This window comes from Emydura macquarii, unplaced genomic scaffold, assembly GCF_026122565.2.
Source record: "Emydura macquarii macquarii isolate MOO-44397 ecotype Brisbane River unplaced genomic scaffold, CSIRO-AGI_Emac_v2 contig_499, whole genome shotgun sequence".
NCBI lineage: Eukaryota > Metazoa > Chordata > Testudines > Chelidae > Emydura > Emydura macquarii.
In genome coordinates this window covers 7,647,651-7,675,630 of record NW_027130636.1, presented here as the reverse complement: position 1 = coordinate 7,675,630, position 27,980 = coordinate 7,647,651, and the positions used below count along the sequence as shown (strand labels likewise).

The 27,980-nt window shown below is 42.5% G+C and overlaps 1 protein-coding gene across 1 annotated transcript in view; it reads left to right on the top strand.

Moving 5' to 3' along the window:
* LOC137147107 (uncharacterized) overlaps positions 1–27,980 on the top strand; it is a 280,155-nt gene that overhangs the window by 113,436 nt on the left and 138,739 nt on the right. Inside the window, 3 exon segments of the mRNA XM_067538874.1 lie at positions 4,043–8,488; positions 12,849–13,169; positions 20,726–20,855. Of these exon segments, the coding sequence (XP_067394975.1) occupies positions 4,370–8,488; positions 12,849–13,169; positions 20,726–20,855 (4,570 nt within the window). The 5' untranslated portion in view covers positions 4,043–4,369.

The window sequence follows — 27,980 nt, the reverse complement described above, 5'->3', positions numbered from 1 at the left end:
GGTAACATTTTATTCCTAAAACAACGAGAGTCCTGTAAAAGAAATAGCAATAAAATATCATGCACTAAGTGGTGAGCGACAGTAAATTAGCGATACTCTTGAGGGGCAGGGGCATGAATTCACAAGCTGAAAAGGAGGATATAGTGGAAATTAGACAGCTTCATAGGGAAGAGGAAAAAGTAAAGATGATGCCTCAGAGGGAGATGGGGAGATCATTCACCTGTACATAGTGGTGGGACTTAAACTTTGCTAATCCTCCACATGTATCCAGCAAATAGGAAAAGGGACTTTCAGACTGTGAAGGCGGCTCATCCTCTCAGTTTGATGAGCCATATTATAAAGAGCGCAAAGACTATAAACAATTTTAAAAGTTTTTGCATGTCCAATGCTAGAGCTGGCAAAAAATGTTCACGGAAAAACGCAGATTCAAGTTGTTTGAAACGTCTGACCAATTTGTGTCAAATTTTCCAAACAGTTTCAGTCAAAAAAATTTAAAAAAGGCAGAAAAGCCAAAGCATTTCAACATTTTCTAAATGAAACATGCTGACTTTTTTATTCAAAACGGCTTTTCATTTTGAATTTCACATCAATTTTATTAATTTTTTTAAAAGTAAAAATAATCTGAAAAACTAAACTAAATACTTCATTGCAGGCTGAACAAATGTTAATCATCACCCAACATTAATTTTTTATAAACTCTACAGTTTCACTACAGTTTTCCCCCCACTTTCTAAGCTTGCTCGTTTTTTTCCCCCCTCTGGCTGCAGCTCACAGGTTTACTGTCACTGTCACTTACTGTCACTTGCCTGGTTGGTGCATCTTCACCAGTAGGAGGAATGTCCAATTTCTGGAGAATAATGCACTTTGCACCTGGTCAGGCATGTAAATCTTTTGCAAGCCAAGGGCCTAGCAAAACTGCTGCAACAGGTTATTCTCAGAACAGAGCCAGCGTCAAAGAATGCCACAATCTGGTTTTAAACATGAGTCTTGCATATTTCTTCGGTATCTGTATCTTTACATTGCCTCTCCATTGTTACATTACACATAACTGCATAAATGCCTAGAGCCAAATTCTGTCCTTAGAATTTCAGTAGGGAGCCCTGTATGCCCAATTTGGGGGCAACATTTGAATCCTGAAACAGCTAGTCCTATTGAGTTCAGTGGCACCCTCATTCACCGTTGATCCACTTCTTGTCTGAGGAGTAGTGCGACATGACTTGTGGTGTTCACTTCTCAAACCTGTGCCTTGGGATTGTGGGGGGACAAGCCATGTACTCACCACAGGGACTAAGGGCCATTACAGACCTCACCACCTTCTGTTCCAAGTACAAGGCACACTTCTCTGATATAAACACATGGTCTAAAATAAATACATTTCCAAAACCTTACCAAAACAAATCACACTGCTCTGCCTACAATTCTCTCCCTGAGGAGAGGGGGAGAGAGAACAAACTGAATGTGATACATGTTAATCACATAAATTAATGCTCCACCGGATTGCACTCCGATTCTATAGTGAGGGGGTGATATAAGAACTTGTCTAGAACAGAATACTTGCTGTTAAACAAATATTTATGTGAACACCTCATCTGCATATCTGCATACAATTGCAGTGTGGATGTTAGTGCTGGTGCATGCATAACAGAGCTGGTTATGCATGGTTATTGCCCCAATCAGCCTTCCTTTCCATCTCACCACAGGAAATGCTGCTACCCCATGAAAGTCAGGGGTAGAAGGCAGTAGCTCTGGGCTTGGTCTCCTCACACGCTGTGGGGGTGGCTGCTGCCACAGACAAAGGAGAAGGTATGGCCTGTGAACTACCCCTCCCCCAAGTGTGCAGTAGCTGACTCCACCCTTAGCTCTGCTCCAGCCCTGTGCATGTCCCACAAGGCGGCTGCCAGCCAAAATCTGGACTTCAGCAGTCCCAATTAGCAGCTCTGTGGGACACAGCAGAGTCCATGCAATTTTGGGACTCTCCCATGAACTATGAATGAATGCCCTTTGTGTCTGGAACTGTCTTCTTCATTTGATATGTGGATTAAAGTCAACAGAAGAGCCCTTGATGCATGTTGAATAAAGCCCCAAAACATCAAAACAGGGGGCTTTTAAAAATCTGGATACCCCGACACATCTGTACTTGTAGTGTAGATGGAATCTAATCGGTCTGTGTCCTAATTTTTGTGTAATTTAATTCATAATTATTTTCAGGACTACCAGGTGTCCTCATTATTCAGCTCCTGCTTGCTTAAACAATTCACATCTTATTTATTGTTATCTATAAATTTGTTTAGAGCATCGTTGGAGATTCAGTTATGCTAAACTGAGCAGCTGGTCCTGTATTCATTGCTGTGGGAGCCAACTGCTCCTGCAAGTCACACCATTGATCAGCATGTGACATGTGACCTGTACTGGCGTAACACTGGTCATTTCTGTCCCATTAATGGCAGGGCTTGAAATTATTGAAAGACCTCAATCACATGTTTCATTGATTATATGCAGGGAAGGATGCATTGTTCTGTAGATTACATGACTTGCACAGTTTGGTTGGAGCTGGCTTAATAGGGGGAAAGGACATTTGAACTCAGTTTGAGGCAGTGACCCGCCTCCCATTATGGGCTTTATGTTTTTATCTTTGCTGTCAAGGAAAGGTAACATGTTTTATGCTTAGGATACTCAGATCTGTACTTTTGATGTACAGATCTGTTCAGACAAGAATCTCCTCCTCTCCCAAATAACCCCATTTTAATAGCTTCCTCAGTGGGCCTCCAGCTGTGTCCCAAACCCACCATTACCTCTGTGGTATGGCGGCAGGGCTCAGGAACGCTGGTATCTGTCCTTTTGCTCTGTTTTTTAAATGTGGTTCTTCTTTAGGGCTTCCATTGAGTTGTGCCCCTGAGTGCATGGAGCACCTGTGGGCATCTCTCAAAGATGTATTGACCTGATGGACTAGGTATAGGACTGGAAGATAGGGACTCCTGAGTTCTCATTGCACCTCTGCTATTCACCTTCTGTATTTGTCTTAGACATGTCTCCACCTCGTCTTGCTTCTGTTTTCCCATTTGGAGAACAGTGAGGTATAAGAACCTAGAGAGAGATCTGCCTCACAGGTGTTAAGAGGCTTCAGATTATATAGAGTTTAATTGTAAATGTACATATATGGGTCTGAAACCAGCTAAGTAACTTGATCAGTCTCGACTGTGTAGAATCTTTGGATGCAGTTATAGCCAATGATGGCAGCAAATGTTATCTAACATTGTTTCCTCATCCAGCTGTATCAGGATTGGTTCTCCTCCTTTTAGCTTGGGGTAGTTTCATCTTGCATTCTGATGGTTTTACCAAAGCTGGTGTGCTGAGTACCCTTGGTCTCTCCCGGAATTGAGTTCAAACATCACTTTCAAACTTGGTTCATGCCCCCATGTAGACAGGGTCCAAGTAACTTCACTGTGTTCTAAACAGTTTTTAAAGTGGTCTGGAAAAAGTAGGGAGTCTATGATAATCTGGGGAGCATCAGCTTTAGTAAGATAGTGCTTAAAGTGCACCGCTCAGTGATTGGCTTTATTTTAAAAAAATTGCTAGGTCTGCGAGCCTACTCTCACCCCTACTCCTTCAGCACTGGTTACATAATTGGATAGTAATATCTATGCCCAGGTTAGTGCAATATACCCCCTCCTGAGATTCAAGGGTGGATTCACAAATAGTTTTTAAATAGAAAGAATTATGTTACTTTGATTCATGTAAAATGTGAAAGGGGCCCTTGGATTGTAAGGATGCAAAAGGGTCTTTGGAGCTTCTGTCACATTTTGAATGCTATATTATTAAAAATAGTTCATAGCAAAGACATAAGGGCATCAAGTCCAACCCTGTGCAAACGCCAGATATAATCCCTCAGGAAAAAGGTGTATCCTATATTAAATGTATCTTCATTGTGTTTAAACCCTAACACTTTATTTCTTTCCAGAAATATCATAGAGAGAAACATCTTTCTCTCTGATACTCAGCTGCTGAATTCATTCTTGACTGATTTTTGTGTCTTTATTTGTAGACCCCAGAGCCAACTGAAAACTACATCACTGAAGCAGAGTTCGAAGATGATCGGAGTTCTTCTGCCCCGAGCACGGTAGAGTTGGAGATCCGCGGATCAAGCCAGGAAACAGATGAAGATTATTTTGAGACCCAGTCACACCAGAGTGAATCCTTGTCAGACATAAAGACAGAGCCTTATGAAAGTGTGTCGGATGCAGAGTCTGTTGCCAGTGACATAAGTGGAGAAACTTGCTTAAGTTCAAGCTGCCTTTCCTCTGAAAAAAAAGAACCATGCCATAATTTTCCAGATACCAATGCAGAAATACCCCCTCTCAAACATCATTGCATGAGGCAATTGGAGTTGAGCCAAAAGGAGCAATTGGAGTTATCTTCTGATTTAGAAGTAGCACCAGTTAGAAGTGAATTTTGGATACAGACTACAAAATTAAGAAGAGAAGGGGCAGGAGAGGAAGAATTAATATTAACTAGTGATCCTTCCAACACAGGGTCTGGCACTAGTGGAGAGGACATTGTATCAAAGACAGAGACTAAGTTGGTAGTGGATGGATTGCAAGGCGAAGCAAAGTCTGAGAACAATAAAGTGCAACCCTGTGTCAGGTCAGAACCAGATGAAGATGCTATTGCAACAAGTAAAAAACATCCAGCAGTATTAAGCATTGCTTGTCTGAAAGCAAACTCTGAAAGCTGTTTGACTTTCCCCGTGACTCAGCAATTTCCTTTGCAGCCAGATGTAGGATCAAGCCATAGTTTGCCTAATATTAATTTTGAAACAAACAGAACTGACAGTAAAAGAAACCCTGAGGCGTTTGAATTTAACCGTGAACTAGATTCTAGACCCCACATAAAATGCAATAGGAGGAACTCAATTAACAATGGGGAAACTACAGATACAGGGACAAGAAACAGAACTCCAGGGGCCAATCTTAGATCAGATTCATTCTTATACCACCCCTGCCTAAAATCTAAATTTCATCTTCCACTTATCAGGCCAGAAATCACAGAAAGTAAAACATGGCACAGTGCACCTGAAAACATAAATGCTGAAGGCAAGAGAGACTACTCGGGTAACTGTATTCAGCTTACAGATAAATTAAGATGGTCATGTTCCAGGATACATCTTCAAGGGTTGGATTTTGAGTACACCTGGAAAAACATAGAAAGGCTTGGTGGGAGCTCTGAAAAAGCAATAAAAGTGGAGGGGAAATTTGGCATAAAAGGATCACTTCTTAATACCTGCATAGACTCAAATAACAGTCAGCTGCCTCATCCAACAGCCTCTCCACAAGGTGTTGAGATTAATTTACACACTGAATCAGAGACATGTGGCCTTAACACAGAAGCAGACATGTGTGCTGATGGCTTATCTTCAGCCCAGCTCCAGATGAGAGATGACTCCGAGTGGAATTCAAAAGAAAGGGAGACTCCCTCTGCCTTGGATTCAGAGCCAATGAGCATAAATGCTGAAGGAGATGTAAGAAAAGATAAATTCAAATCTGAGAGGGGTTTCAAAGCACACAGGTTCTCTTACAGCATTAACTCTGAATATGGCATCAGTGATCCTAAGGACCAAGCAACTTATCTTACAGATGTTTCTGCTATTGCAGAAAACAAAGGTTGTAACTATTCTGCAGACTACAACCCAGATGGTAAAACACAGCTGAACAACGTGGAGGAGAGCAGCCCTGAATCACCAAGTACTGAGGCTTATGTGGAAGAAACAGATTCAGAGGAGTGTTCTGAACTAAGTTTGTGTTGGAAAGCCATGGATACCACACTGAAATCCGGTGGCAAAGACATCTCAGGAGAGCAGGATGATTCGATGCTGCAAAACCTGAATTGCAAAAATGATACCATACAGGGTCACTCTCAGTTTGTAACAACAATGTTGGGATGTCTCACCGATACAGAAAAAAAGGATGAGGATGGTGCTGATGCCTGTGCTGTTGAAATAGCTCCCAAACCACATTACATGTGCCAGGAAAAAAAGCTGATAAAGTTCCCAGAGTTAAAACCTGCTCTGATTATAATATCTGTGGAGGAGAAGGGCTTGCAGTCCAAGATGCTGAATGATGATCATCCTGCTGAAATAATAACTGGAACATTAGGAGAACTAGCCAATGAGGATTTGGGGTCTCCTCCCATTGCCAGCAAAGAACCTGACGAATGCCAGAGAGATCTGAATGCATATTCTAGCTGTGAAGAGCAAATTTTGCCCCTACAGCCCGTCTCTGGCAGTGAAGAGATGACCACTGCTGGGTGCACAGTACAAGAAGAATCAGAAATTGTGCAGCAGCAAGTTGAGAAAACAGATCCCGATTTCTCTTTAAAACTCAGTTGCAGTAGCTTCCCAGTAACAAATATAAAAAATGAACCCAGTGGGGTTAATTTACGCGTGGAAGATGCTACAGTTCCCCTGAAAGAAAAGGGAGATACGTGCATTGGAGTACATTTGACATCACATGGCATAATTAGCAGTGGAATCTCTCAGGAAGATGCTAACATGGCATCAGAAACAGAGCTATTAAAAAAATCACTGTCTGAAACAAGAGACAGTGAAGTGACTGAGGAAAATGAGTTCAATACAAATCGAGGCCTAGAGCGAGACATATGTGTAACTACTGCAATAGCACTGGAAAAGAACAGCACTGGTGGCCTTTGTCAGGGAGATGGTATGGATGGTGACACCTTAGGGAGCACCGTCTGTTGTAAAGAAAGGCTAGAAAGGGAAGAAATGGAAAGCTGCAACATTTCAAAAGAACAAAGAGGCATTTGTGGAGATTCTCCCAGAAGAGAACTAATGTCAGGCTCTGCTATGGAGGAGCTGGCAAGCCTTAGCAAAGACAGTGAACAGAATCTAAATGTGACTGATGCCTTTAACCATACAGTGAAAACAGAGAGCCAAGATGCCTCTGCCCTGGGTCTAGACAATGTGAGCACTGGCAGTGCTAACAGTGAGGAGATGGATGAGAGTTCATTCCATTTCCTGGGGAGTAACAGCAGTCTCTATAAAGCTGTGCAGAAACAGACCAAAACTGGGAAACCTTCCAAGTTTTTAGTTTTCTCAAAGATGGCATCCTTCAAGAAAACCAAGACAGTTGTTGCTGAAAACCCAGGTAGCAGCAGCTTGTTTGGCAGCAGAACAAAGATAGAAGAACTTGACACTGGGAAAGAGGATGAAGATACAGAGAGCTTGCAGTCTTTTAAAGGCAGTTCACCCAGTTCCGTTTTTCAAAGGAAGGAAAGCTACACCTCTGAATATTCTGATGATGACGACTTATTCTATGAAAGACCTATGGGGTTGTTCAGCAGAATCAGCCTGAGGAAGGCTTCTGGCTCTGGTCGGATACTGATGGACAACATAGACACAAATTCTACTTCCCCCACATTGTTCAGTGTCAAATACTCTGAAGCACAAGTTTTAGAGTCAGCTGAAAATAATAACAGTGAAGTGCTAGACTATTCTGGGGTGAGGAAATCCCTGAGTGAGAATGAGTATAAAAGAAACAAAAACCCAGAGGGTAAAAAATTCAGGACAAGGCTGGCCTTGGCGCATAAATCATTTTCGAGTTTCTTTGAATCCAAATCCCTGGAGAAGGAAAACCCTGAACAGCGCTTCAAAGCATCACTGAAACATGAAAAGGAGAAAGTCAAGCTTCGCCAAAGCTCCTGGAAAGCATTTCTGAAGAGCAGGGAGGCAGATGGACTGAAAAGGCCCACCTTAGCAAGTTTATCGCCATCACAGGAGAGTCTTAAAACAACCAGGGGCCACCAGCAAGGCCGTGGTAATGTTGCAAGAAGAAAATCCACAGAGAAGCAGGAGAGCTCTGATGGACAAGCATATTTGAGATCCGGTGAATCTAATGCCACCTCCACAGATGCCAACCATTCTGACACCTCTATGGAATCCATTGAGGTCTCTACACCTATAGATATGAGAAGAAAAAGAGTACTATCCTATGATCTGACTATCAATTGTCCAGAAAGTCCGGACTATGATGAGCAACTGGAAACATTGGCCAATGGTTTAGATATTTCTCTTGACGAATATTGGCTGAGATCTCCCTTTAGCCCCAGTGACCTGCAATCACCATTTCCTCAGTTAAGCCCCTCTTGCCCCCAACTATCAACATACGAAGGTAAAGACATGCCCTGTCGGCCCATGAGCCCTAAACCACAAAGTCCAAGACCTGGCTCTCAACGCAAGAGTTTCCGTTATCCTGGGAGAATAAGTGCCACTTCGATGATCTCTCTTGGGAACAGCTCTGCTATTGACAGCAATTTAGAGGCACCCGAGAGGCCAAAGACACTAAAGCCCAGGGGCAGTCTCTTGCTTTCTGTGCACTCATTGGACAATGAATACCAGAGAGAAGACAGTGGGATAAGCAGCCAGTCACAGATCAGCTTAAACACTGCTTCTTCAGTTAGCAATATACTCAGAGATGAGGTGAGTTGCTCTGTAAGAATTATCACCAGACTTAATTTTGGTTTACTTTGCAGTGCTCTCCTACCAAAAGCCAAGAGTGATACTCTGTTAATAGAAGAGTGAGCAAATTAGTTAGGTTTTAAGATAAACACATCTCTTTGCATAAGTACAGTAATTGAACGTTAGTGACTGTTCTTAGTGAATAGTGGAAGATATCTCTTTGCATCTACGCTCATTTACTTTCCCTTAAAGTGCAGCTTTACTGCAAACAGTGACTCTGTAAAATTGGCATCATGATTCTCTATATTTATTGACTCTCAGTGACTTTAGATTAGAATTAACTCCTTATACAAGTAAAATGATGGGGGTTTTCCTAACCGCCTGTGCTGCAAACTTACCCTGGAATGTAAAAGTCCAGCTGGGTTCTTTCTGGCTCATGCATGATACAAATTGCACAGACCAAATACTGCCCTTTGTTAAACCTGTGCTAAGCCATTGTCTTTAGTCAGGTCTCTTCAAGGCAAAACTGGGCCCTGTGATGGGTACCTAGTCAACAATTGTATTGATTCCTAAGGCAAAATAGAAATCAACTCACTGTTAGCTGTGTTGCTTTTGCAGGCTAATAGAAGCAACAAGAAGTGAAATCTTATTTTAGACAGTAAGCTGCTATCACTTGGAATACCACAAGGATTTACAGTCACTATGGCTTCTCTTTAAATACCGACTATGGACAGTCCTCTGCCTCCCCTACAACAAAAATAAAATAAATATGGGCTGTCTGTCCAGCTGATGTGTGTGGATAATTCTAATACTGGAAATGAGAGAGGTTCATAGTGGCTGGAGAATGGTCCTCAAAGTGAGGAACATATTTCCAGTAGGGAAATAAGAGCAGGTTTCTTCTGAAACAGTTTGGAGTCAGTGCAAATGCAATGCATGTGTTTCCATTGGTTCCTACTCACCAGTTTGGTTTTCCAATCCGGGCTGTGAATCTCTTGGCAAAGCAAAGAGCACACTGGAGAATGCTTGCACTAGATCCTCCTGTGGGATGTTTGGGTACAGGCTGTTCAGAAGCTGGCGTGGCTGCGCTTCATATTACAGTCGTGCTGAGACTGAGAGGAGTTGCTACAACTGGATGTTGTTTAAGAAAAGAGCAACAGGATTTGGTTGAACAGTATTTTTCAGCACCAGCATCACTACCAGGTTTAGATGTGAGATGTACTGTCTTGTCTATCAGTGCAGGCCAATGTGTGCACACACACCTTGTTGATTCTCCCTGTAAATAAGGGCTTGTTGTGTCAATCCCATCTCAGAAAGTGGCTCATATGTACACTTACAAAGAACTCTTGCTGGCCCTTGTGCAGGTGCATGCTAATCTAAAGCACGGATCTTTCAATGCTGCTGTCCCAGTTCAAAATCTGAGTTTGAGACATATAACAATGAGTTTGCCTGGCCTTCTCCTAGTGGACATTTAATTTGCGTTTCAAACAACCACAAGATTTTGCAGCTACTGCTGCCTGGTAACTGGAAAAGGAGGCTGGGTTGCATGTCACAATGAGGGGTACAGAACTGGAAGAGCTGTATGTGGGAATTTGCACATCCCCAAGTTACACTGATTTACTGTAGCCAGTGCTGTGGAGACTCTTGTTTTCACGAGCATAAGTTCCTTCACACAAAATGTATAAGAAATACAGTATCTTTCTGATAACAGAAGGGTCTCAGAGCACTCTACAGTAAGGGTAAATCCACATCTCTCTAAAACATTTAAATGGCTAACTCAAGCAGGAGTCTCTAAGGTGCAGTTAATGCACATGGTCAACAGAGGTGAGTCTTTTGGAGGCTGAACAAAAGCACTAAGCTGGTGAACGAACCCAAAGATAATATAGGTAAAAGGGAGAGATGAGGCACGTAAAGCCCTGACTGTGAGAGCCAAGATCCTGGATTCCAGCCATTAGGAGAAAATAAACAATCACTTAAATCTGGGGCTAAATTAAACTATTGAAAGGAAAGTATGAAAATTAAAATTGCTCCCAGACCATATAAAAATGGTTTGGAGCAGTTTTACTCCTCCCTCTGGTGGCTGTTCTTCATACTGCAGAATATGAATAGGTTTAGTGAATTTGTTTTAATGAAGCTGAAGCTTAGAAATTAATATAACTGTCCAACTTCCAAGAAATGAACTCTGATACATTAAAGTACATAGGACCTTTGACTGCGACCAAGGCAGATTTATTTTAGGCACCGCGGTTTGATTTGGGACACTGTGGTAGCCCTGAACCTGGCATCATGACTAAGGTGATTCAATATGTATGCAAGGGAGCTCTGAATGTCCAGGACTGGTATTGAACAAAGTAAATACTAATGCTATATATCTATATTGCAATAAAATAATAGAATTATAGTGTTAAGTCTCTCCAATATAGGTTTGCCAATTAAATATATATTCAGGAATATACCTCTGGACATCTGTTGCTATATAAAAATGTCAGAAAATACAGTCAACAATAGAGTGAAAGTCAGCTCTTTTCCCGCATCTGTTTAGTGGGTGGTATCACTGGAGGGATGGCTAGACAGATGGATAAATTTAGAATTCTTGTGTTAAAAACAAACAAAAACTTCCAACTCTCCCTCAAAAATTGCTAACAATTTCAAACTTGTTTCTAAGACAGAAGAATTTATGCTGAAAGCAACAGTATAGGATGACCCAGTTCTGCACATCTGACAGTTTGCCTGGGGCCAGAGTATCACATTAGATGGGCCTTAGAGTGACTTAATCAATTGGATTGTTTTTGACATGCTTTTACTTATTTATGTAATTGTGTTGTCCAGTGGGCAATAAAAGACAGACCTAATACATCCCTCCCTTTCCCCCACTTTCCCAGCCCTTCCTTAATGCACTGGGGTTTAGGGCCTCATGGATCTCAGGTACACACTTCCCATCAGTTTTGGGACAGATGTTGCCAGACTGTGGCATCACATGCCACTTGCAAGTGAAAACTGAGCTGGCACAGCGCTATTTATGTGGGGACCTGGTTTAAGAATAGATGGAAAATTACTATTTTTTAAAAAGTTTGTAATACTTAGGTTCTTCAAACAAACTGAGGGATAGCAGGGAGATCCCAGCCACTTCACAAACCGACCCTCCTTGGCATGGAAAGTGTACTCCGCCAACTTTGCTCTGAGATCATTCCTGCCGTAGTGGCACTGATCTCTTTCCTTACATATTATCAAACTTCCATCGATACTACCTGGATTAATGGTGACATGACTCGAGACATCTCTGTTTTTAATTAGCTCCTGTATAAAAGCTCTGGGGTTTTTTGTGCAGTAGCACATGGAAGAAGAAAGGGAATGAAGCCCAAATCTATGCAATCCTCCTCCCCTTTCTCTCAGCTTCCTAATTCCTCAGCTAAATGTCAGGCAAATAGCAGTGATAACATAAAATGCAACATCAGAAGCATGGGACTCATGTGTCAGACTAGCAGGCATCTGGGGGTTCTTATACCTTTCATAGGTAAGGTACGGTGGGGAAAGCACAGATAGGCAAGCCAGGGTATGACTGCATTCCCAGAGACACCTTTATAAACAATAATGCCCACACACACAGTAACCTAAATCCCAGTACTAGGCCTGTTGTAATAAACCACAGGACTAGGATTGTGACTGCCCTGTACAAGTGTACAAGGATGACTATAAGTGTTGATTGCTTCCCTTGTGGCACTGTGCAGGGAGTGGAGGCAGCGCACTTGTCTAGTTGAGGTGTTGAGAGAGGTATTGCTTAGTGCAGAAGGGAACCTATGTTGCACTCTTTTAAAGGATAGCAACACTTTGAAAGCCCTGGAACAATCCTGGCTAAGTGAATCAAGGTTCCTCTACTGTCTCCTTTCCCTGCATGTGGACTGATTTATTGCCCCAATCTGGCCTATGGTGTGTGAGGCAGCTACTATACTGTATTTTAAAAGGGAAATTTTTGGCAGGCTCAGAACTTCATTGATCTTTTCCCCCATTAACTCTGTTTTCCAAAGCCATCAAATGACCCATTAAGTGATTTTTGTTTTAACGCCTCGGTGTTTTTCCTTCCTTCCCACTTATGGAACCAGATTTCAGCTTCAAGCTTCAGATGGGCTTTTAAAACAAGTGAGATGAATAAAATCTTTGCAACACCTTGGTAGTTACCTTTGTAAGATACAGTTGCTGCTGCATTGGTCAGGTTCTCAGGTTTTTGTGTGGAGTGGGAGTGGGTAGAATGGGTTTTCCATCTTCCAGAGCTCAAGTAAACGCCCAACTCTTCAAGTGGTTCTGGGTCCCAGCACTGAGCTTTGCAATCAGCTGTTTAGCATGATAAAAAACCACTCTGTGTTTTCACCTGATGCTTATAACACAGGATCCCCAACAGCAAAGTCAAATGCCACCTGAAAAGAGGCCAAGCGAGAGATGGATTCTGCATCGCAAAAAGAGGTCCCCTCAGATCCCACTGTCCCCACGGCCATTCTCCAGCACAGAGAGCAACGTCTGGATGACCCCTTTCATCGCCCCAAATGGAAAAGCCAAGAAGGTGTCACAGAGGAAGAGACTCAAACCCCTGTACAAGTGCTTCAGCTGTGATGACATGTGGCTGGAAAGGAATCGGAAAAGGAATCTAGAGAAGGAGATGCAGCCGGAGAGAGAGATTCAACTGAGGAACCTCCCAGAGGACCAGTTAAAAGTAAGAAATCGGACACCATCCTCCTTCTCTTCTCTGGCACTGTCCTCCTCTCTCCGGCTGCTTCTTTCTGTTGTCTTCTTCTCTCTTCAGGCTCTATCTCACACCAGCTCTGTCTGCTTCCTTTTGTTCCTCTGGTCTGTGGCGACCACGTATGTAAAACAAAACTCTCACCAAGCTGGGGACTGGCTTCTTTTGTTGTTAAAAGTACGCAGCTTCTGCTCTGTCACAGTGTGAAAAGGGGAGCAATAGTGTCAAATCTCTCTTTTGGTGGGCAGGGAAATGAAAGGAGGGGGAACAAATCAGTCTTCTAACATCAATAAAAATACACTAATGAAATGTGCTACTGTTCAGCGTTATTCCCTGGGGGCTGCTGCAACACTTCAAAGAGAGACTCCCTTCTGTTCCTAAACTTCTGAGTCAAACGCTGCACTCCTGACTCAGACAAAACTACCATTGACTCCCAGAGGGAAGGAGTGCAAGAAGTGCTTGACAGAAACTCTCCATGGGAGCTGTAAATTGATACAAAATTGCTTTGATTATTGACCATCCGTGGTGTCTTTAGGAAATGTGTTGTTGCTGCTTTTGACAAAGGCCGTTGTGGCCACTTTGACTCACGCAGATAGCAATGCTTGACTCCTGGAGGCATGACCCCGGTTCCCATTAACTTTAGGGAGAGCCATTTGTGTATCCAAGAGCAGAACTTGGCCTATATGTCGAGAAAGCTAAAGAAAGGAGGCATCTGTATGCAACTTACTGCTAATAAAATAGAAACGCTTTAGGCCTAGCTTTGGAAGCAAGATATAGGTTTTCAAATAAAAAAGCTCCTATCAGGGTTTGTGTGTTGGTGAGTTTGCTGCATTTACTTTTTCCCTTTCTCTAAACAGACTTGAAGAAATGCTAATAGAGCATCTGACTACACTGCATTAAAGGGACACTCTTTGAACATTTAGGCCCTGACCCTGCAAATCCTTATGCACAAATTTTAGCTTTATACACAGGAGCAGGCCTGTTGGAGTCAGTGAGAGTACTTGTGCACCTAACGTTCAGCGTTTCCATCAGTGCTGGCAAGATTGGGGGCCTTGTGCCCCATATTGATCTACCTTAAAATAGTTAAGAAAGCCAGATTGATTCTGAAAATAGAGTTTATGAAAAATTATCCTCCATTCTCTCTTTACAAGAGCACTGCATACCCAAGTTTTGTGGGCCCACACATCATGAAGCCATGAAGCCCACAGCGGGATCCTAACAAATATTGGGCCCGATCTTCAGCTCCCTGAGGGCACACAGGATCTTGTGGGTTCAGGCTTGATACTGGCAGGTTCTGCTGACAATGAATGATGCTGCTGGCTCAGAAGCTGACATTCTGGGCTTACGATATACAGTGATGTTGCTGATGTTTCTTAGTAAAAGCAATTATGTTATTTTCAGCATTGTTCAATATGCTGGGGAAACGACTGATGTTTGCAATGGGGAAAATGATTTTCAGACTTACTGAGACTTCATTCTAAACAAAAGGCAGTAAAATGTGTTAAAAATAATTGCTTGACAGTGATGAAAACGTAATGAATGCTACAACGCGTGTTAAAGCTTGTAGAAATTATGTCATCATCTTTCACTTCTCCCTTTGGCCCAGATGCTCTTCATTCTACTATCTGCTCTCTTGGCTGAGAACTTGATGCCACTAATAAACATTGTCTCCATTAAACTTTTCCACTTCCTTTTTCTGATGCTAACTTTAAACTGCAATCAGCTGTGTAAGTGTAACAGCCACACCTGCTCTCACGGCTCACTAATATGCCTAAAGGGAGCTCTGTTTCAACCACTAGGAAGTCATCTTCTCTCCCTGTCCTACTACCTGCAGTAGGGGAGAGGTGCCGGAGAATCAGCTTCCGATTGGTAAATATATGGCAGTCAGAAGGTGGATTCTGTTGTGACCATATCTAACTGGTCCACAGAATGAGCTAAGTGCATGAAAAAGGGCTATTATGAATTCTCATCTTCATAAACAGTTCTGGCTTGAAAAAGTGTAATCACAGTTGTTACTTCTGTGGGACACTCTTGAGATCCATGGAGCACTTCGGCTGAGTACATTCCATAGAGATGCCCATATTGATGAGAGTAATCAGAATGTATCCAGGTATCCACTCCCTGCCCTGTTCTCTGCTCTCCTTGAAATCCTAAATTCCTCTGTTAATATTATTAACTTAGGACTCTGTCACTTATTTAATCATAGAATCACAGTAATGTAGGGCTGGAAGGGACCTTGAGAAGTCATCAAATCCTGCCTCTTGCACTGTGGCAGGATCAAGGAAACCTAGACCATTCCTGACAGGTGTTTGTTCTACTTGTTTTTAAAAGCTTCCAATGATGGGATACCAGGATCTCCCTTGGAAGCCTATTCCATAGCTTAACTACCCTTATAGTTGATTTAATACAGCAATATTCTTCAATAATGGTCCAAAACATTGACCTCCTGAAGTCCCTTCCAACCCTAATCTTCTATGATTCTATGAATCCTCTATGAAAGAGGAATAATTATCACAAAAGGAGGCCTGAAAGACATTTACTGTCAGTTGTCACTCTGAAACCAGACAATACCACTGAGTGGGGGCTTTGAGATATAAGTTGCAAGGCTGATGTTTTCTGACACATGACTGCTCTGGGATATGTTATTTGGTTATGATGAGTCGCATTGTGTTAAGTCAACATCAGGTCAGCATACAACGCAATGCAATGACCCACTACTGTAGAAGCAGCTAAATTAGACAGACTGGGCAAAACAGTGAATGCATCCTCCATTTTCAATGTAATAGCTGGTTATTATTCTTCATCCTAGCAACATGAAACCAGTGAATGAAAATAGATGGGTAATATCTGACAGCTACAAAGGGCAGGCAATCAGAATCTATGGGGAAAAACAAATTCTCAAAAATCTGATTTTAAATACAGGTAAAAAAAATTAGAACTACCAGTTAAACAATCATAAATGTTGGTGGAACATACCAGCGGACAATCTGGACCAATGAGTAGTGGTGTTGCTCCTGCCCTGTAACCTGGGGTACCGTTTACACTGCTTTGCTGCTGTAGCCTCCAACCTGGATTGGTCATAAGCAGCTACCAGTATGCAGGTCACTCCCAGCTATGTCTGTGTGTGCTGCAGCCAGCCAACCGCACCTCGGCTGTTATCAGCCTTGGTTATGCTGAAGGGTGACCCAAATGCACCCCCAGTCCCAGATCTTCCCCAAGAAATGTATGTCTTGTACTGCCCAGTCCTCTTCTCATGGACAGTACCGATATGTTAAATCCATTATTCCTTTAAAGGACTAATATGCACACAACTTTTTATCCCAAATGGAGTTATCCATGCACTTTAACTGGAACACACTGGATTAGATAAAAAAGTAAAGCAAGTTTATTAACTACAAAGAGAGAGATTTTAAGTGAGTACAGGTAAAGAGGCATAAAAGTCAGAAATGGTTACAAGAAAAATAAAGATAAAATACTTACTGGTATCTAATTTAATAAACTACATTAGATTCAAAGCAAAGTTTTCTCACCACATGCTTTCAGCAGTCTTACTTACCAAATGCTTTGGGTCAGGACCGCTGCCCCAGGGTCCAACGACTGCTTCCATTGTCTCCCCGGATGCAGTGAATGCAATGGCCAGGAAGAGAGAAAGGGGTGTCTGCGGGTGTTTGCCCCTGGATTTTACAGTTTCAGTCCCTCTCTTGTAAAACATTCTCAGCTGGGAAGAAGGTGACAGGCAGTCTGTGTGAAAGGAAACTCCATGCTATTTCTTTGCTAAATTGTAGATTTTTGCCCCTGCCCCTTTCCTGGACACTTGTCAGGTAATGGTCCATTAGCCTTGTTTACACCTGGCTGAGGTATTACCTTGACTTTAGTCTCTGAGGAAGTCTCTGGTTTGGCTGAATATCTTCTGATCTCGTGTTTTAAAGTGTTAACATTTAACTGATCGCAGCTAACCTTTGAAGTTAACACTCTCTGAAATGGAATGAAAGAAATTCACACCATTTGTGGTGACTCTGTTTCATTTTGCATGGCCACAGACTTGCATTAATTTACATAATGAAGGGTCTCACAATGTGGCCTGGAGTGGTTATACATATATTTTAATGTAATCATCTATTCAGAAGACTAGAGCAAAATCCACAGTTCTGCATAATCCACTGATTCTTTGAGGGGGTGGGTCACAGATTTGGATTGCCCCCATATGTTTCAGAATTCTTTTGGAGGAGTTGTTTTAACATCATCTATTCATTGTCTTGTCCCCTCTCTGCTTCAACAGATTGTTAAACTTGACTGATGTGAAATGTACATCTGGTAGAACACAGCCTCTGGGTAATTCAGCAGAAACCAGGTTTCTTGCTGCTGGACTTCTGAGCAATCCAGAAAAGGGGCAGCAGAGGGAGGTTCTGCTAAACAATTCCATTTTATATTCTGCAATGGAAATAATGAACAGTGAAAAGTACTCCTTTTAAATCACTGACTCTTTGAAAAAGCAAATCCGATCTCCCACCTTGCTAAGCAGGCACCAGTCAGAGTCCCCCTCAGAGCTACATGTCAAACACGTGCATTTTACATGTCTGAAACAACGCAAACTTCAGTGTTGTCTACACCGGGGGGAGGGGGAGGAAGGGAATACACTCTGGGTGGGGGGCGGGGGGGTGTGATTTCCAAAGTGCACTGTGTTGCAAATGAATTGTCTGTGTAGACCCAGCTGGTGCACTTTAACATGGTGCTGTTTGAAACAGTGTTACATCAAAACGCACTAGGGCTCCTTCAGTGCACACAAGCAGGACCTATACAGACCAGTTGATGCACAACACGTTAGTGCCTTTTAGAAATCACACTCCCATAGGGCACATTACCTCACTGTGCAGACAAACCCTTAGGCTCATAAGCAACAATCGAAAACAGTAGCATGAAAAAGCCTCTGTGACTATTACAGTTTTAACAATCAACACCAATAACACGTGCAGAACATTTTAAGGCTGTAATCTCCCATTACATTGCTAACCAGCTAAATGCTCTACATAGAACACAAGGAAACCTATCCACATGTAATAAATAAAATATAGCACCCATGTTAAAAGAGAAATATGTGCACATACAGGTCCAAATTATCTTCTCTGTTACACCGTTGCAATCCCACTAATTCTAGTAGAGCTGCGTCAGTTAACTGGGGAGAGAATTTTGGGCCAGAGTTTTAAAATGTGCAAAAACATACAATTTCCCATTGTAAAGAGGATGAATCTCCATTAACATATGAGGTATCCTTGTTAAGATCTGTTATTATAGCAAGATCTCATGCAATGTGGTCATATTAAGTGTACTCTAGGAGGATAACCAAGGTATTTGGAAGCAGAGTTTGAACCAGTAAGGTGCCCCTCTTGCGCGTCTTAAGAATCACAGAGATGGGGATGTGGTAAAAGGCATTTTCCAAATACAGAGCTCCATGGGGGGTATTTGTTTGCTGGCATAGGAAGAGCCCAGCTGAAACAAAATCCTGCATTTTTCTAAGGAGTAGCCAGTATTTTGCATGTAGCTTCTGCTGTAACAATTATGACATTGTAGTGTGTACAGTCACAGTTCTTAGTTTAAACAGCACAATAACGTCTTCTACCCTGTTTACAAGTCGATATCCTTGACGTCACATTTGGTATTTGCATTTCTGTGCCCATTTTGCACTGTCTTGTTGTCATTTGAAGAGGGTGTGCCCCTGTTGGGGCTTCATTGTTGTTGTCTAAACAAACAGGCACTGCTTAGATTAATTTGCACAAGGTTTACTCTGTTATCCTGGCGATGGCAATTGGTGCTAAAACATTGGCTGTGTTCTCCTTATTCCAAGAAAGTAAACCCCATGGCTTGGAACGGAATAGTATGACTTTCAGTTGCCTGAACAGTGTGGTTTCTTTGCTTTTTAATTTCGGAAGAACAAAGTCATTTTGCTAAGAACCTGTTTTTTTAAAGGAGCCATTGGCGGGAAGCCAGGTCAGTGTAACACCCCTGATGGTATTGTCGGTGAACAAGGAAGCAAAATTATGCTTATTGTGACAGATAAGTAGACTAGCAGGAAAGGAGAAGGAGCCTAATTTGAATACTGGACTTAAGTATCCTAGATCCTTCTTTTGATGATGATGAGAATATTGCTGCGAAAAGCTCAGCAGTAGTAAAGGAAAAGGGCAGTAGTGGTAGGGTTGGGGACTTGCCATACCCATGAGACCCTTGTTGGCTTGCTCCTGTCGCATTAATTTCATTTAGTCACTAGTATTCTACCTGGTTAGCAGCAGTGAGAGACACGAGATGGAGAAATAATAAAAATGAAATAGAAAAAAATATGCAATTAAAGTAAATTTAGCTTGTGCTCTGATAACTCCAGGGTTTGGTGTCTTTGATCACATTGTATATTCTGCTAATATGTTGGATGATCTATACTTTGGTATGGTTTAATCAATTTGTAGCATGGCATGTGTCATCTGTGTTCCCTGATGAACCAGTAAAGGGATGCTCAATTTGCAGCATTCCTCTGGCTCTAGCAAGACATTTCCATGTCCTGTTAATCAAAAGGGCTTGTAGCCCAATCTCATGAGATCTACCTGTGCTATTTTATACTGAATTCATATACTTTCACAGCATATCATGATGGCCAGGTCCCTGAGGACTGTTTCCTCCCCACCTGTTGAATTGCTGAGCTTCGGTGTGAATTCTACTGGGAAGTAAGGACCCATTCAAAGACTAATACAGCTCAAACTACCACATCCCCTGTTTCCATTGCCAAGTTCTAGTTGACAGCCAGTAGTTTATATTTCAAGACAATGGAGGATGGATTGGGCAGAGCATGTCTTGCTGTGGAAAAAATTACTCAAAAATATGAAGGTTTTCTTGCAATAGCAATAAACAAAGCAAATGCACTTTCATTTCAAGTTTGAGGGGTCGGGAGTTGACAGGTGAAAACTGACATTTCTCTTGGTGACTGTTCCTCTTCCATTTTTATCCAGGGGAGAAAGCTGTTTTCACTAATGGAAACTGGGTATGATTTAATGGGTAAAAATTTCATGGGATGAATTAGTCCATATTTGTGGTAGTCCACATATTGCTCAATTTTCCAAAGAAATCTCTTGTCTTTTTCCTCTTCTTCCCTCAGAGGGTGTTTAACAGAAAGGAAATAATTTCATGTGGTTCTAGGGCAAAATAGATGCAAGTTCAGAATGACATGGTACCTATTAACCTGTTGTCTATATGTGTGCAAGGGGTCATCATAGCTCAGTTAACCTTTTCTTCTGTCCCTGTCACCTGGCAGCTCTGTCCTCTCCATCACTGATTGAACCTTCATTTTAAAGAAAAAGCTCTTCTGGATAGGACAGAACCTTCTCCCTAACCAGAAATCACCTGATCCTACAGACACTTACCATTGGGAGTATTCTTGCAAGCAATCTTTCCAGCTGGCAGGAAAATGTTTCAGGATGAAGCCCATAATTCATACCTCTGGGTACTTAAGCTTAATGTCTCCTTTGTTTTTCTTTTCTTTCTTGCAGGCTAGAATGAGTCTGTCCATCACTTCTCCAGTTGCCTTAGACACTCTTCCCCTTAAGTTGCATCCGTTTTCTCAGAGCACCCCAACAGGCTTAGACTGCGTGGGCTGCAAACGGCGTCTCTCATTTTGTGGTGTGTATGCTGCATCCTTCTTACTTTGACAACTGTTGTGCAAGAATTAATTTCTGTTGTATTGAATACAGAATTCATATAGGATTGTCCAATTGGGTTATGGTAATAATAGTGAATGTGCCCTTACCGTTTACATATCCTCAGGTTAAAGCTGTGCAGTGAACACTTTCTGCAGGTGGCTCTACTAGCAGCATGTTTCAGCTGGAGAAAGTGAGGCACTGACAGGTGAAGTCCGGGGTGCCCAGGAAATGAGTGGCAATAGAATCAATATTCCCTGCCTCACAGATCTCTTCTCTAAGCACTAGACAACAGTATCTCCCTCTCTTCTTCATTCCCCTAGATTGTGGGGTTGATATTGTATAACCTCACCAGAGGATCCAGGCCCTCACAAAGGGTATCATGGAATATAAGGATGTGTCTACAGTGCAGTAGAACACTTGCAGCTGGCCTGGATCAGCTGACTTGGACTTGCGGGGCTGTACAACTGTGATGTAGAGGTCTATCTAAACGTCTGTCTAAACACAGTCTGTCTTAACATTGTAGATTTCTAAGCAGAAATCTGCACAGGAGATTGCCACCTGTACTTAAGAGATCACATTAAAGAAGGATATGTGCTGCATTTTTATTCAGAACATGCATGAAATCAGATGCCTACTTAATTTTCAGTGACTTGAATTTTTTAAAATTCAAATGCAAGCCCTACAGTTTATTAAACAAAAAATATCTCTGCCAGATTCTTGTGTTCTCCTGCTCAACATATCTGTGCAAAGGTCGCTGATCATTCTATCGGTTTCAGAGTGGGATGAAGAAAGAACATTATGTGGGAGATTTTTAAAGGCACAGTTGGCAGTAAGGCATCCAACTCCTGTTTACAGTCAGTGGGAAATGGGTGCAGAAATGCCATTTGTGCCTATGAAAATCTCCCTCTCTGATTTCAGTAATATAGTCACCCTGATAAATTGTACTGGGTATTCAGATTTTAATACTTATCAGGATGATAGACATCTGTACTAATCATCTACTTAAGCAGAGTATTACGAACAGTGGGCTTAAAAATTATTTGCTTTATGGTGGTTAATAAAATTCAAACACAGAGGCTGCAGATTAGCTCTGGAGATAAGAAAGCAAACTATTTCTTATCGCAATGTCCCTCCCCCCCACACACTCCTCCGCTATGCCAACAATGATGGCATTGCTTGCCTGCTTCCATGCTTTTCCCACATGCACCTTTGTGATTTCTCCCCTGCTGTCCCATATGCTTGGGAACAGCTCACCTACCCAATTCACAAAGCTACTGCTTTAGCCTCTTTCAAATCCCTCCTGGAAACCTTCCTTTGCTGAGATGCCTACAGATCACAGGAGCTACCTCTGACTACTGACATCACCGTAACTCTGTTACCTCGTCCTCCTTCTGGCTCCTGCAGCTAGCGACCCGTGGGGAGCACTTTGCTGTGCTCCCTGCTACAGCCAGGAGGAGGGGAGCGCTGATCTCCAGTCTCGTAGCTCCTTGGCAACGCGCTCCGCCTGGGTCCTTAGGCAGCGGCTCCCTTCTGCAGCCCGGGGGAGGGGAGCCATGGGCCATTTTGAAAGACCCCACGTGCCACAGGTTGGGAACCACTGGTTTAAATCTTAGATGCTGATTGTAAGCATTCTGGAGCTTGTCTGTGTTGAGCCTAGTCAAATAAAACCCTAATTTCTGTTTGGAATCCTATGGCACTGCCACAATAGAAATAAATAAAACTAATGTTCTGAGCACAACTAGCTCAGAGAACTTTAAATTCATAGTAGCCCTCAGTTAGGGTTGTTTATATTGAAAGAGTTTTAACTTTTCTTCTTTTTTTTTTTCCTAAGTAAAATGAAAAGTGAATGTGGACTGACCAATAGGTGGTGCCCTGGGCTTTTAGAAAACAGACTTCTCCTTCAAAAGGCACCATTAAATTTGCATCTTCTTGGATGCACAGAATATTCTGAGATTAGCAGTGAATACGAGTGAATGTTTAATATTGTGACCTACACATGATCCTGAGGAATTCCTCTTGAAGCCACAGCAAACTGGAATGAAATGACACAATAAGACCTTTTCATATTAACAAAAACTTCTGGAAAGGGAAAGACACTTTTCCTAGCATTGTCATCAGTGATCACCTTCTAGGAGGACTTCATGTGAAAGGGGTGTGTGAGTGTGAGTGACTCTGTAGCTGGTAAGAAAACTAAACTATTTGACTGGGCAATGCTCCAAGCTCACAGGTGACTCTTAAGATTAAGAAAATGTTTCAGGCAGCTGCAGTATAGAAATATGTACATTTCATTTCTTACACAGCTCTGTTTTGATAACTACTGCCCTTGACAGAGCTGTGGGTTATTTAAAACAAAATCCAGTATGACCAATTACCAGATCTTTTTAATATAATTTAATAGTTATTCTTGACACTAAAGTTTTAATTGCTTCTGTATTAATAATCATTGAATTCATGGAAATCCACTGTATACATCTATGTAAAGAAAACGGAGGCCTCCCGCGGCTGTGTTGTACATGGCTACATGGTGGATTTTGGTCAAATCCCACTTCCAGAAACTGCTCCTTGCATCAGGTTGGGCAGGGAGTACTGCAAAGGTTTCTGTGAGCTTGGAAATGTCCTTGACTTCCCTCCAGCCCTTCCTGTATGGCAGGGTGGTGACAATTAATGCAGGAAAAGTTGTGTGATCTTCATCCGTACTTATGTCCCTTGTATTAGGACAAGAGGATGCTGTGCATGGTCTTCTAACAATTTAGAGACCAGCTACCCCCAACTAAGACATGGCAACTTTCTACCAGAGAAAAGTGGGATGGAGGAGGTCCTGATGTATAATCCCATAATCAAGCATCTGGTTAATTGAAGACCTTCTCCTAGTAGTTTTTGATACTGTTGACCGTGAGGGGTGGTCTTCCTGCTTGTGCTTCAAGTCTGGGATAAATGAGATGTGGTACTTTATTTCCTCTTAGAGACTCCCGAGGTTAGTGTTGGATAGTTAATTGCATGTTCCAAGGGCCATTTCTTGTAGGGTTCTGCAAAGGTCCAATCTGTCACTCCTCTTGTTCAATGAGGCTTCTAAGGAAGACTGTGAGGTGCCAATTGAGGGATGAGATGTAGCTCTAACTACTTTTTACTAAAAATCAGTTGCTTGTGTATTGTTTTCCCTATGTGCGGTGGAGTCTGAATGAAAACGCCTTTGTTGAGCCTTATTCCACACAAGTGCAGGGTGATACTGGGAGGTGGTTGTGCTCTGCAAAGGTTATTGAGGAAGATAGAACCATGGTTTGTCAAGGAGATTTGCAACCTGCGGTGGGACTTTGGGCTCCCTGGCTGCTCGGGGAATCTCAGGTGGCATTGATTGCCACACTAAGTGCCTTTTCCATTGTGCTGTTAGATGGTTGTGACCTTTCCTCTCCAGTTTATGGCTGGCAAGTTACAGTGCCATTGTGACTAGATTATTGCAGCATACCATAGGGGAACGTACTCTTAAAAAAACAAATTGGGAGCTTTGATTAGTGCAGTACAGGGATGCCCACCTGTACTGCACTAACCGAAGGGCACATATCATGACTCTGCTCCAGTGGCTCTGCTGGCTTCCTATCCACTGCCTGCTGCAATTCCAGTTATTGATTTTGATCAATGAATCCTTCATGTTTTGGGCCCTATCTTCCTGCACTGCCACAGAGGATCAGATCAACCTGTCTGGGGACTGGGAGAAACATTCAGGTTCTCATCCTAGCTGCAAACATCCTAGGTCCACAAACAGTTTGCAGACCTGGGATGAGATCAGTTGAAAAGCTTACATTCCTCCCTATCAGCTGGCTGGCCCATCCATCCCTCCCTCCTTTTAGGCACCAGGACTGGACCCCAGTGTAGGCATTGCTCTCTTCAGGGGGTCAGTTGCCTCTCACCTGGCCAGCACCACCCTGTTGTGAGGCTGAGTGCTCTCTCCCAGACTTTCAGGGGGTGTTGTGTGAATTGTCCTCCCATCTTCGGGCTTCTGGGGTGGCATCCTGGTACAGCCTACTGTGCTCAGAAAAAGTCTTTGTGGGTGGTCTAAGATATATTGGCCTCCCTCCTCTAATGGATGAGAAAAGAAAGGGAACATTCCCGCTATCATTATGGCTGGCTACCACGTTAACTACAGGGTTATTGATACTGCACAAGACTTAACATATTTTCTAATAGCTGCATACTGGGGATTATGGGAGTCTATGATGCTAGCACCTTCCTAAAGCAGAAAAGGGAGTATTTTCCCATCTCCTATTCCAATGTGTGAATGTAGGGATGATAGGGAACGCTGCTTTCTGTTCCTCCTCTCATACAAATTCTGGTGGACTGGAGAGAGCTGCCCAAGTCAGGTGCTAGAAGATATGAAGAAGCAGCTACTTGGCATCCTCTGAGGGTCCCAAAGAGGGGTCACTGGGCCCAGTACAAAGAAGGGAGGGAGTGCTCGTCACTGACCTCCTAGAAGAGAGGAGCGGTGATATTTTGGAGTTAGGAGAGCCCTCAGGGGAGGGCTGACCTGGTGGTTTTGGTCCAAAGAAACATGTTAGGGATTGTTCCACTGTCAGACTGTGATCTGATCATGACACATTTGGATGGTGTAGTTCAGGTGAACCAAAATCAACAGTTTGCTCTCTCCACCATGGAAACCAAAGCAAATGTTTTATGAAAGGATGCATCTTATGCCCCACTTGCTGTGAATAATAAAATTCAGGGCTGCTTCCGAGAACCAAGTGTTGGAACATAGTGTGCACAAAATAGAATGGAATGGCAGCTGGAGCGTTCCTGCTTGAGGAATGGTTTCTCTAAGGACTTTCCTAAGCGATGTGTTACAGCAGTGGCTGGCATTGCTGTGCCTCTCTAGGCAAATGGAGCATCCCTCATGTTCTCAGGAACAGCTGACATATGGCATTTGATGTGAAAACCTCTTTCAACTGATCAAGACAGCAAGGATATCTGCTCTGTTTGATGATGGTCTCTCTACATTGGGAAAATTTCCTCCCAAATTCATACCGGTTCTGCTAAACTAGTCTTAAAACTGGCCAGGTTGTAGTGTAGACCTGATTTAGGGGGACTGAATCACTGTTACTGAACCAGATGAGATCCACTAGGTTGTTGTAACCAGTTCATACCTCCTAAGCCTGGTCTACACTGTTGCTCTCGCAAGTTTTAACACTGGCCTAGCTGAACCAGTTTTAAAAGCAGTTTGAATTTTTTTGGAAATTTCCTCCATATAGACCAGCCTTAAGAGCCAAAGCTTTGTTAACTTAACTGCCCTCTGACAGCCCAAGAGATGAACTAAAGAATAATCCCTGGGTGTGTGCTTCAGCTGTTCACCAGGATGCACCACAGTGTCTGTATTGGTTGTGCCTGAGACTCAGCCCTGGCATGACCCCTGAACGTGCTCCCTTCTTACCAGTGGTGAGAGAACTACTGTCTGAGCCACCCTGACCTTGCTCTCACCATGGCGCCTTGGCAATCTGACAAATTTTTACTTTAGCATAAGCAATATAGAAACTGAATTTTTATATTTGCATTAAATAGGCACACAGAGAGCAGTGTAAATGTAAGCAGAGTTAGGGATTCGCTCAGTGAGATGACCTGATTGGTGTAGAGGAAAGTGTTTTTTTCAGTAGTAAAGGGACTGTTTGTTTACTCAGCATCGTGTGGCTGACTTTCATCCTGTTTTCCCAGTGTTGGATGGGCTGTTAATCTCACACTTGGCAACACTTAATGTGAAGATGTTTGACAACTGCTGGAAAAATCTATTCAAGGGGGGGAATAATAGTTTAATAAGAGGCATTCATTATATCTTATAAATATTTAGCAGTCCTGTAGTTTGGCTAAATAACAAGATGGGCTATTTTACTCATATAGTTTTTTGCCCTTTTTCTTCTTGAATGGGAAAGTGGTTATGAAACTGACATTATAGAACAAAAAAAGTTTGTGTGTATGTGTGGAGGGGGGGCGTGTGCGCATATGCATTTGTGCTCTCACATGCACACCTTTCAAGCTAGTGCTGTAGCATGAAATGTCAATTCCTTCCCCTCTTAACCATGGAGGGATATTATAGGGTTTAACTGGTTGGAAGCTAATTGCAATGTCAACTTTATTTTGCACTGTGTCTATAAATCATAGAAAGATTAAAAGGATTTAAGATTGACATATTGTGTCTAATCTTAACCACCGATGTTTGCTCTGTGCAGGGTTTCTGGCAATGTGTACTCTCTCAAAGATTGCCATGTGTATCATATATTGAATACTGTGCTAGCTGGTTACCAGTGTAAAATGTTACTGAGTAGCTGTGTATTAGAGAGGGTTTAGATGGGAACATGTGCACTAACTACTTGCTTGGGGGGGGGGGGGGGGGGGAATTCTGTATATCCACAAAACCTTTTTTATCCATTTTTTAACTGGAAAAGTTAAAGAAAATCCTAGAAAACTGTAAGCAGATCTATAGACAATCCATTTATCCCTTCCACAAAATTAGTTATCTTCAAACACAAAAGACTACAATAGGTAAACACAGTGGCTGTTTGATTAAAATCTCCTGGGCAGGGATTATCTTTCTGGTATGTGTTGTATGGCACTAACAAAACAGGGCCCTCACCTGTGACTGGAGTCCATAGGCCCTGCTACAGTACAGATAATACCCTCTCCCATCTTCGCAATCCTCCCAGCCTCACTGGCCAAATGAAAAGTAGCTTCCAGAAACATGTTAGCAGATGGCATCTCTCCAGGATGGGTTGGGGTTCCTGAGCATGATATCTGCAGCCATGCTTTATAGTATTTATGTATTCCTTACATTGTATTAAAATGTGCCTGTCCGGTGACATCGTGAGGACACTTTATTTTATTTTATTTTATTATTACAATAACACCTAAAAGTTCAACCTGAAATTAGGGACCGATTGTGTTAGGGGCTGCACAAACACATAGTAAGAGTCCCAAGCAGTTTACAGTTTAGACAAGACAAGCAAAGGGTGGGAGGGTAAACAAAGGCACAGAGAGAGTGATTTACAGCAGATTAGTGGCAGAAGAGGGAATATAATCTAGGCCTCCTGATTCCCCGTCAAGTGCCCCAGCCACTAGACCACACTGCCTC